The following is a 12479-nucleotide window of genomic DNA, read 5'->3' on the forward strand; positions in this document are numbered from 1 at the left end:
TCCGATTATATGTAATTACTTTCATTTATTCCGATTTGTAATTCATTCCGTTTATATGCAATTTCTTTTACTTCTGCCGTATCTATTTATTTCATTAACTATGTAATTCAGTCCGATTATATGTAATTACTTTCATTTATTCCGATTTGTAATTCATTCCGTTTATATGCAATTTCTTTTACTTCTGCCGATTATCTATTTATTTCATTAACTATGTAATTTAGTCCGATTATATGTAATTACTTTCATTTATTCCGATTTTTAATTCATTCCGTTTATATGCAATTACTTTTACTTCTGCCGTATCTATTTATTTCATTAACTATGTAATTTAGTCCGATTATATGTAATTATTTTCATTTATTTCGATTTTTAATTCATTCCGTTTATATGCAATTACTTTTACTTCTGCCGATTATCTATTTATTTCAAAAATATTTTCTATGACATAATTTGTCGCATGTTTGTCAGAGACGATTTAAAGAAATAAACTCTTTCCACGTAAACGGGACCTACCATTACCTAAATTTCCCAAAAAAAAAGAAAAAGAAAAATTGGGTGAATGACGTGGCGCATCCTGTATTGAGCATTGTCTTTTGCATTAATATAGATAAGATTATATATTAACTTAAAAATAAGCACTGTTGAATCCAATATGAGTTTTTCGGCTAATTGCTACTCCGTAAATTATATTCTAGACGGGCGTAACTATCTTCGTGTAACAATCAATTTTCCATTTAGAATGTGGCATTATTCTAACTTTTTGAACTATTAAACGTATGAAGTCAGTTGGAAAATATCTACTCAAACATTTCATTATCAAAGACCTTACAAACTTGTTAATGTTTGATGCCAAATGAATACCTTTATCTAACTTTTTTCCATTTTAGAATGTGACATTATTCTAACTTTTTTCCATTTTAAAGATTCTTACTTATTGTTGTACTTGATTACCGACTAAACACAATAGAATCACGGTGAACTGCAAAACGCGACAGCAATCAGTTGATAGGAATATCTTTCCCATTTGTTATCCAAACTTTAAGACCGGCCTTTCGAGACATCTTGAAAAATCTCCCTACAAATTCGACCTCACACCCTTCTGACAGCACCGGACCATGGTAGACTATCATGCATAGCTTCATTTCCCGGATTTCATTTGCCATTCCATAACAACTCCAATTTACTTTAATATGGAACTGCTTTAAATCTACGGAATTGCTTAATAAGTACTCTACCAACTTTACGAAAGAATTCGTGGTTTTGCCATTACTATTACAATTTATTTCTATCTTTACCTTCTTGAGTACTCATTGCCACGAGTTAACCTGGCAAGCCATTTCAGCGTCCCTCTCCATACCTTCTGTATCCTGGATTTGTAGTGTGAGAACGTCTAATACAGGACACAACTCTAGTATCGCCAACAAAATCTTGACGTTGGAAGGCATATCCATTGACAGTGTCAGCCGAGTTGCATTACAAAACATATTTGACGGCCATAAATTCATTAGTACAAAAACTTCGGGTGAAAGGATAGTAACATTACTAAATACCCCGTAAAATTTGGTCATAGACTTAATTTCATCCCCTGTTAGGGAACAATCACAATCAGCCGGTTCCTCTTCAAAGCGAAATCCCACTGATTTTGAAGCGTGAATAACAAAATACTCCAACTTTGGGGCATTAACCACAACTCTATAGTTGCAAGGTAAGTTTTTAATAAACAATCGCTGTAAACGTTGATGCGAAAACTTAATGTTACTGTTGGAGTATAAATCCACTTGTGAGTCCCACATCGGTGAAAAAGAGAGAGATTGTCTATCTTATAAGGCCTAGGGGTGTTTCTCCCATTGCCAATTGGTTTTGGGAGATAAGAGCATTCTTGGGCTTGTGAGTTAGACTTCTCTCCTCCACCGCGGGTAATGCCAGACCCATCTCGTGTTTATTAGTTACAAAGCGAGATCAACCCACTTCGATCCCATCCATGTTTGAAAGGATTTGAGAAAGACTTGTACACAAAACCCAATTTTTCGAGAGACGGACAAGCCTTGATTAATTTTTCCAGAGACTCGGAATTCATAGTGGTAGAACAAAGGTGTAACTTCTTTAGATTCGGAAGATTGATTTGGTCCCCATCATCAGGCAACTGCCAACTTAATTGCTGTTGAGTCTAGCTCGATCGACACCAACGACTGTGTTACGAAAATAAAACTTGGCAATGGAAACCTAGGTTGAATCCAAGAATTACATATACCATGATTTTTTGCCATGAGTTCAGTATTTGTTACCTTGAGTTGACGGACATTCCGGTCACAAATTTGTCGAAGCCAAGAATAGTTGAGATTTAGCTTTGGATATTTTATCTTCAAACGCAAATCACACTCGTCTCCCAATTCCACAGAGAAACTGTGGATGAAGGGTGAGGTAATTCGGGTTATGATATTATTAAAAGCGGAGTCTATGTCACGCGAGTAGTCGAATTTATTACACACAACCTCTTAGCAACCAACTCCTCCAAAAAACGTATTAAAGTCCTCTTCCATGTCATCTTACGCTTACACACAACCTCTTAGCAACCAACTCCGTATTCCGTATTAAAGTCCAACTCCTCCAAAAAAACACAACCTCTTAGCAACCAACTCCGTATTCCGTAAATAACTTATAGAGAATAAGTGATCGTACTCCCAAGAGGAGCCTACGGCACGCACCGCGTGTGTGTGGTGTATGGTCCCTTTACTACTACACATCTAGTAGTCCAACATAGGTGATCACTTATAAACTATATTAGTCCAACATAATTTATCAATGTGGATAAAAGTCCGTGAAAGAGTAAAACTCGTACTTGATTTTAATTTTAGACTTGATTGGCGAAAGTAGATTTTTAATTCAATTTTAGTTTGTGTTCTAATAATTTTAATTCAATTTGATTGTCAGAAATTAGCTTTACTTTGTAACATGTTTCCCGTGAACCATTTTACACAATCCGTTGAGGTCGGGTGGGAAATTCGAGAAGAATTTGTGTGATCCGAGGGAATACAGGAAGCTGGTCTAGCATTACTGTAAGTGAAGGAGATTTGCTGCAGAGAGAAATGCGAATGAAATAGACTTTGAGGTCTGAAAACAGACTCTGGGAGTTGCAGTGGCATGCCCAGCCCATGTCCGGAGAGCGTGCAACTGTAACTCCTTGAACAAAAATAGTTATCTGAGACGGAACTCATTAACCTAATTTAGATAATTGATAGGATTGTCGGCCTCACGTGGGAGACTAATAGTTCTATGCCTGATCATATAAAAGAAACGACATTATTTATGAAGGCATAAAAAGCGTCTATCGACAAAGGAAGTGAAAGTTACTGACTAGACAAAAAAGACTCACCGTTAACTGAAAAAGGCGACAGCAATCAGTTGATAGGACTATCTTTGCCATTTGTCATCTTACTCTTACTCTTCCTCTTCCTCTTCCTCGTTGGTTCATTGCCTCCGACAGCAATCAGTAAGGGGTTAGAGGCCATAAGGTTCACCCTATGTTTACCATCTACGCAGTATATAGAACTTATTTGTCTAACCTAAATTTTTGTCATTCAATTATAGTTTTTTTTTTGTTTATATTATCTCGTGTATCTCTCAACTTTTTTTATTTTGTAAGATATACCCTTCTTTTCTGGCAAAAAAAAAAAAATTAATTGTCAATAACTCTTGACTACAAGTTCAGAATACGATCAACTAATTTTTTTTTATTTTTTTCAAATTGACCGGCTTTAAGGGGTCGTCGGTTTATTTGAAAAAAATTCAGTAATGTCTCAACTCGTAGTCGTGAATTATGGTCGGTCAAAGTTTATTCATTAAAAAAGGTTTGACCAGCTAATAATTACCAGCTACGTGTTCAAAAAGCGGTGATTTTTTTTTTCAAATTCAAGGCATTGACGAGATAATTGGTTTGAAAACAAATTACTGTTTTCTAAAATCGTAAAAAATAATTATTGTCGGTCAAAGTTTTTTGTGAAAAATATAGGTTACCCCTTAGAAAACGAAAAAGTTCAGGGTTACACGAGAGAATACTTTTTTTTTAAAGAAAAACAATTTAGAACTCCTTATGGCACTTACAAGTTACAAAGGATATTCATAATCGAAAACCAATTTAATGGAAACCTTTAATTGAAGGTTTTGTTTTCTCTTGTACCTAGAGCCGGGATGTTTGACCTGACCTGACTAAGCTGAACTGAGCAAACCTGGGAATATCGTCTCAAAACGATGACGATCCGTAAGCCAACATGACCCGATCCTCAATGACCCGATATGAACCCGACTCCGTTCCCGACTGACGACTAGACCCGATAATAATGAATGGACCCAAACCCGGTGCCGCCCGATATATCGCTCGACACGAAATGACCCGCACAATAAGGATGGACATGAACCCGACTCGCCCCGAAAGGGAAAGCTAACTCTATATGACCCGTTTCGACTAACCCGATTACCATCTCTATTAACATTTGCTTTATTTAATGTTACACTAGTTAATAATTAAATGAATCCGTAAGGAATTGTTGGCTCCATAGATGTGAAGTTGTTACCTACCAAACTATTATAACTCGTTAGTAATTCCTCGTAAATCAGGCCCACTTTGCTAAAACAGACATATAACCAGCTCCAAGAATCAAAGAAATATGTGAACCCAACTGAAGTCTGCAGCTAATAAATCAACCAAGGTAAATGAGTATTCCCGTCGCAGCTGATTCACATGCCTTAAATGATCAAAGCTCTAGGACTGTTTTCATCGTATACACCCGAAATGGCTATGCTAATGGCAATCCTCACTGGTGTAGTGAGCGAGAAAAATAAGGTCATTGTTGCATGGCGCGTGACTTGAACTCGACCAGAGATCACCACCATTATTCAAAGCATTAGAAATATTTGTGTGTTTCTATTGGCATACCTTTTTAACCGTACAAATTCTACTATTCTAGTTTCAGTCCGTCTTAAGCAAAGACCTACGGTTTTATTTCGTCTGGATAATCATTTAATGAATTATTAATTATTAATTTTAAAATAAGTATTGTTGGACCCAAGATGAGTTTTTCGGCTAATTGCTACTCCCGCAAATTATATTCTAGACTTGCGTAACTATCTTCATGTAACAATCAATTTTCCCTTTAGAACGTGACATTATTCTAACTGTTTGAACTATTAAACGTATGAAGTCAGTTGGAAAATACCTACTAAAACATTTCATTATCAAAGACCTTACAAAGGTGTTAATGTTTGATGCCAAATGAATACTTTTATCTATTGCCCCATTTTAAAGATTCTTACTTATTGTTGTACTTGATTAAGACCTTACAAACTTGTTAATGTTTGAGCTTGACCTTGCTCGGCTTGTGCTTAAGAACCAAAACTCGAGTTCGAGCGGATCTCGAGCTTACCCGAGCTAGAAAAAAATGTGCTCGTTATAAAACTTGCGGAATATATACATGAGCTCAAGCCAAACTCGAGCCTATATAAAACTTTTTTTTTATCTTTCGATATTTTCAATAACAAGACTCGCCGGTTATATGAAAAAGTATTTGGCAAATCAGAGACATTTGATATGTGTGATACAAAAATATAATCATAATAAATATTTTTAATAAAATATGAGCAATATCTTATCTAATCACACAAGTTCGAGCCGCTCGCGAGCTTTTCGTGCCGAGCAAGCCTTTGCTCGGCTTGACTCGTTAAGCTCTCGAGCCGAGTCCGAGCCCGAGCCGAGCTTTGACCGAGCCGATCTCGAGTAGCTCGCGAGCTGTCTCGCCTCATTAACGCCCCTTTCTTGTACTTGATTACGATGGCAGGTGGAGGATTTGAGTGACAGCGCGGATTTGCACAGTTGCGCGAGATCAGATGGGAAGTTCAAGAAGAATTTGTGTGACTAGAGGAGTAGAGAGATACACGAAGCCGGTCTAGCGTAACTATCAGTGAAGAAGATTTGTTGCAGACACAGAGAACTGGGAATGGAATAGTGCTTAATATCGTCAAGTACAAAGGCAGAAAAAGCGTCTATCAATGAAAGAAGTTAAAGTTACCGACTAAAAACAATAGAATCACCGTGAGACATCTTTCCCATTTGTTATCCAATCTTTTAGATCGGCCTTTCGAGACATCTTGAAAAATCTCCCTACAAATTCGACCTCACACCCTTCTGAGAGCACCGGACCATGGTAGACAATCATGCATAGCTTCATTTCCCGGATTTCATTTGCCATTTCATAACAACTCCAATTTACTTTAATATGGAACTGCTTTAAATCTACGGAATTGCTTAACAAGTACTCTACCAACTTTACGAAAGAATTCGTGGTTTTGCCATTACTGTTACAGTTGATTTCTATGTTTACCTTCTTGAGTACTCGTTGCCACGTCCCAACCTGGCAAGGCATTTCAGCGTCCCTGATCTCCATACCTTCTGTATCCTGGATTTTTAGTACGAGAACGTCTAATACAGGACACAACTCTAGTATCGCCAACAAAATCTTGACGTTGGAAGGCATATCCATTGACAGTGTCAGCCGAGTTGCATTACAAAACATATTTGATGGCCATGAATTCATTAGTACAAAAACTTCGGGTGAAAGGATAGTAACATTACTAAATACCCCATAAAATTTGGTCATTGACTTGATTTCATCCTCTGTTAGGGCACAATCACAATCAGTATACTTGGTAAGACGGATTTTTGCTTCACACGATATCACCGGTTCCTCTTCAAAGCGAAATCCCACTGATTTTGAAGCGTGAATAGCCAAATACTCCAACTTTGGGGCATTAAGCACAACTCTATAGTTGCAAGGTAAGTTTTTAATAAACAATCGCTGTAAACGTTGATGCGAAAACTTAATGTTACAAAGCGAGATCAACCCACTTCGATCCCATCCATGTTTGAAAGGATTTGAGAAAGACTTGTACACAAAACCCAATTCTTCGAGAGACGGACAAGCCTTGATTAATTTTTCCAAAGACTCGAGATTCAAACTGGTAGAACAAAGGTGTAACTTGTTTAGATTAGGAAGATTGATTTGGTCCCCATGATCAGGCAACTGCAACTTAAGCGTTGTGTCTAGCTCGATCGATACCAACGACTGTGTTACGCAAATACAACTTGGCAATGAAAACCTAGATTGAATCCAATTATAATAATATATATCAGGATACGTCCCTTCTCTGCAAGTATTTGTTACCTTGAGTTCACGGACATTCCGGTCACAAATTCGGTAAAGCCAAGAATAGTTGAAAATACGCTCTGGATATTCTACGTACGGAAAGTGGTGAAGGGTGAGGTAAATTTGGTGCAGTCCAAGTTCCACAGAGAAACTGTGGATGAAGGGTGAGGTAATTCGAGTAATGATATCATTAAAAGTGGTTTCTAAGTCATGCGAGCAGTTGAATTTATGGTTGTCTATATGGATAGACGTTACCTTAGTCCATAGACTACACCATCGCCGCGATAAACATCCGGTGGCCATGGCTAATCGAAGAGGAAGGCGGGAGAGAATTTCGACAAGAATGTCGTCGTGAAGAGAACTCAGCCTGTCTTCCATTTTGTTCATCCTCTTCCTCTTTGGTTCATTACCATTGACGGCCATCAGTAAGTAAGACAGTAAGGGGTTGAGGACTTAGGGTCATAAGGTTCACACTTCACCCCATCCCCATGTATATCATCTACGCAGTAATAAGTTATTTGGTTAACCTAAATTTCCTTCGATTATCGTTTTTGTTCTCGGCTGTACCTAGGGTGTTCATTGGCCCGAGATCAGACCGGACCGGACCGGATCAGACCAAACTTAGTGGATTGAAGATCAAAATAAATTTAAAATGTTAGATCTCGACCGGATCATAGTTATATTGGTTTAGTCCGGTATGAACCATAAATCCTATGGACCGGACTAGACTACACCATATGGAGCAAATATTATTGGTTGTTACTTTTTTTTTTTTTGTGCCGAGGCGACCCCGCAACTATTAGGCTGTTATCTTTAGTGTGCAATGAGTAAATCCCATGTATACGTGATAGTCTGCAAACCACGTATACTAATAAAACATGCACTCGAAAGTGACATACTCGAAGTCTAGAAAATATAGCGTGAAGTCATAAACACTCCACAAGATTGCTCTTAAGAACTGTCAAACGGGTCGGGTTTGGGTCGGGTCAATTTCGGGTTTGCTGGCTTTCGGTCGGGATCATGTCGGATCGGGTAATTTCGGGTTCGGGTCATTTTCGGGTAAGTTTTTGTCGAGTTATTCATGGACAATAATCTGTTTACAACAATAATCATTCGGGTCAATTTGGGATTCGGGTCTTGAATTCGGGTATCGGGTCGGGTTCAGATCGGGTTAATTTTGCCAAATCTACTCTTGAGGAGCTTAAATCCGAGACCCTTAAAAATTTCACCCAAGTTTTCACATCTCTCTTAAAACAAATATATCCGTCTTAAGATTAAAACCGATGAAATAATATTCCACTTATATGGATGGATAAGACAAACATCTTGTTCTTCCCTAGGCATTTACTCTTATTTTATTTGCATCTTAAGATTAATTGTCTTAAACAATAATTCATGTACTTTTAACTTATATTAAAGATCTACGTTTATTTTTGTGTGAGAGAAAAGTGACCCGTCACTCACTTGTGACGGATAGTGTCCATCACAAGTGAAAATTTGTGTATTTTGTTTATTTTGTTAGAGTAGGAGAATATGTCAAAATAATATATAATAAAATAATATGGTTCTATTTGACAAATAGCATATTGAGTAAAATTAGTAGATTCCAACGTCAATCCCCACTAAACTAAAAGAATAAGAACTACTCAATATTTTCCAGCCCAAATGATTGACAATAATGGTGGGCCCATGCTAAAATTATAATAATTGATGATTGATTTACTAACAAATTTGCCATATAATAAAATATCTCAATAAATTATAAAGTCAAATTAAATTATTCTTTTCGAATTCAACGTAATTGTTATAGTACAAAAGAAAGTGCGACCGGTATTATACACTACCAAATCTTCCTACGAGATTATATACTTATATATACTACGAAATATATTGCCTGAAATATATTAATCTTTTAATCATTGACATACAAGATGCGCCAAATTTGCATGGTTTCAATTTTATTTGCATTTTTTTTTAAAATAAACTTTCTTCTTTATTTTAAGTTATCTCATCCTTATTAATATGGGTAGTTCTTAATAAAGTATATGGAGTAAGATTCAATACTTTAAATTTTTCCTATTAAAAATAAAAGAAAAAACAGTATGAGGGTAAATAGTATTTTTAATTGTTTGTAAATCATCCTTCTAGATGTGTCGTATACTGTTTATATATGTTCCGTTATAAGGTCAATATGCGTTGTAGATACATTACGTACCTAACTCAATCCTCTTATCCCCTATAATCCTTCTATAACTAAAACTAAAAGATTAAGTCATCTATAAATTTTTCTGAACAATGCAATAACAAAGTAGTGAATCTATATTAGATTATGTTGTTCCATAATCGCCAGCTATCATTACTTTTCATAATAAAAATAGGTTCACACAAAAATAACTTAATGTAAAGATCCTTTGAATAATAACCCTTTTTTTATATAATACTACTACATTATAATTAGTACATTACAACATTTATTATAAATACTCATTTATGTAAATATTTTAAATTTTTACGAGCTCTAGCCTCTATATATCCAACTCTCACAAATACCGTGCTTTAGCACGGGATCTCAACTAGTAGTAGATGACATACTCTCATAACATATGGTCATAATCTACTTTTCGATAAACAGCATATTCTAAGAGCTGAAGATCATATTCAATTTGTACATGAAATGATATAATAGTCATATTATGTGTCGATTTTCAAATACTTTTTCCTAAATCTGCTAACAGCATGTTTGCAAACCTAGAATTGGAACTGAATTTTGAAAATGAGATTTTTCAAGTTTTTGGAAACCCTTAAAATTTGAAATTGAAATTGAATTCAATTGCTTTTCAATTTCAACCTAATTAAATTTGGGATTCTCAAATTCTCACCATATAGTAGTCACTTCAATTTTATCACTATTTGATTAAGGTTTTTTTGTGATACAAATTTCAATGCAATATTTTTATCTATGATTTTTCTTTAAACGCGAATATTTTTCGTCACAATATTTATTTATTTTAATAAAAAAAAATTATAAGAAAAAAATTGGTGACATCGACATGTACATGCTCCGCCCAAGTCCAATTCCATGGTCTTCTGAAACACCATTGAGAAATTGAATTCCATGTGATCCTTTAATGAGTTTTTGGAGTTGAATTCAAACATTTTGTTTTCTACATTTGAAATCATGAAAATGAAATCAATTCCGCGTTTCGAAATACTACCTAAGTTAATTTGATAGTCAAGCCTGCTATTAGAATCTGCTAACCGTATTCTGCTATGGTTATCATCTATTATAAATCTGCTTTCGATGTATGCCAAACAAGGCCATTATCAGAGTAGGAGAAATATTTTCATGTCATACAATTTAAAGATTTTCATTAGGAGTACAATATTTTAGTCCATGGTCCGGATATTGACAGACTTTTACTTTTTCTTTCCAATCTTGTTTGTATTTATCTTATTTTTATAAATGTCACTTATGTTAAAACACTTATATATAAGTAGTATATGATTACATATAAAAAAATACGACTTTTTTATTTCCTCATAAATGACATGCTTGTTATTTTTTAATTTTTTATATTTACAAAGACAATATGCTCAATGAAAATTTTTAAGATTTAGAATAATAAGTAATATATAGATTAAAAAAATACATCTTTTAGTATTTACGGGTTGATGAAAAATATATACATACTAATTGTCATCATGGAAAATCAATTAATTTTAATATTATCTTTTTTTTTTTTACCAAATTAGCCATTATGCCAAATTTATTCCCAAACTAGCCATTGTCTAGATTAATTATATTTCTAAAGTTTCAAAAATGGTTAAAATAGGAATTAAAATTTGAAAATAGTTAATTTGATAAATACTTTAAGAAAAATAGTTATTTTAGTAAAAAAGAAAAAAACCGGATATATATCCTTTTAAAGTTTTGACTTTTGAGATAACGGATTCTTTTAATTTACTCCGTATATCCTAAAGTTTAGAGGATAAATAGGATTCAGATTGAAAATTGTACTGCCCGTTATTCCCAAAATCATATTGGGGCAGAGAACGATTATTTGGAATTGGCTCACAAATTTTAGGCCCAAGCTCGAAACTTGATTTTATAGAGTTGAATGTTCGGGGTACAATTTCTTTTTTTTTTGAAAAAAGATAATTATCATTAATAAAAAGTCATACGACATCTACAACATATGTCAAGCTCAATCGGATACAAATCGATTACAACCATAGAAAATAAATTCTTGTTCAAAGAATGAAACACTGCAACAGAGTCTCCATCATCGATTCGCCGCAAAAGGCTTTCATCCATAAGAGGGTCTCCGAATCTTCCTTGACGAGTATCCATTTCTTCTGACGTGATTGATTGTAGCCATGAATCGGACAAAATATGTAAAACCATATAACGATCTATAACAACGCCGATCTTTCACGACTTATTAGAAAAAGCGCAAACGAACTGAAAACGAAAGCTCTCAAGGCGAGAGAAGGACACCACCGATAGACGGGGACGGAGCCCTCAGAAAGAGAGACGAAACAAAAACGAAAGCGGAAATTAAACAAAAACATAAAGGAAAATAGATTGCAAACTATTGATTGAAAAATAAAGCAATTTTGGGGCTTACCATCGATTGATATCGATGGGAGCCCCGTATAGTTGATGAAGGCTAGGGTTTTTAGAAAGAGTTTTTTTTTTAGAGAGAAGTCTACCAAGTGTACATTTAATTTTCGTTCGGGGTACAATTTCTATTTATTCCATATTCAGTCTTTACTTGAATTTGAGTGTTTGATGTAGGGAGGGTCGTCTTGATGACTTTATTTCCCCTTGACTTTGAATAACGATTTTTGGAAATAGATTCTTGATGACTTTATTTAAATTCACCTTCACTAAGGTGTTCATCTCCAATCTTGACTGCACGGATGCTTGACACCGGGAATCGATAAAGGATTGTTTTGATAGAGGAACGTCGTTTGACTTAAATCTCCTTTGAGTTTACTGTTGTTTCAGACTTTCAGGTCTGAAAACAGACTTAGAATTCGAATCCGATGATAGTGAAATGTAAATTCAAGAAGTAGAGGACTTAGCGACTTTGCCTAAAAATTGGAAAAAAAAAATGAAACTGATGACGTGGACACCATTGGGGCAAAATAGTTTCAAAGGAACTCCAATTCCCTAATTATTTTGCTAATTAACTCCAATTTGCCAAAAAATGTTCTATGCCTGATCATATAAAAGAAACGAGATAATTTATAAAGGCATAAAAGGCGTTTCTTATT

At 35.0% G+C, this 12479-nt stretch overlaps 1 protein-coding gene across 1 annotated transcript; it reads right to left on the reverse strand.

The window, feature by feature from the left end:
* Positions 1–6083: 6083 nt before the first annotated feature.
* Positions 6084–7622, reverse strand: LOC141634079 (F-box/FBD/LRR-repeat protein At5g22660-like). Its single transcript, XM_074446384.1, has one exon. It carries the CDS (start codon positions 7620–7622, stop codon positions 6084–6086), a length of 1539 nt encoding a protein of 512 aa, XP_074302485.1.
* Between the last annotated feature and the right edge of the window lie 4857 nt (positions 7623–12479).

Source organism: Silene latifolia, chromosome 2 (assembly GCF_048544455.1).
Source record: "Silene latifolia isolate original U9 population chromosome 2, ASM4854445v1, whole genome shotgun sequence".
In the NCBI taxonomy this organism is placed as follows: domain Eukaryota; kingdom Viridiplantae; phylum Streptophyta; class Magnoliopsida; order Caryophyllales; family Caryophyllaceae; genus Silene; species Silene latifolia.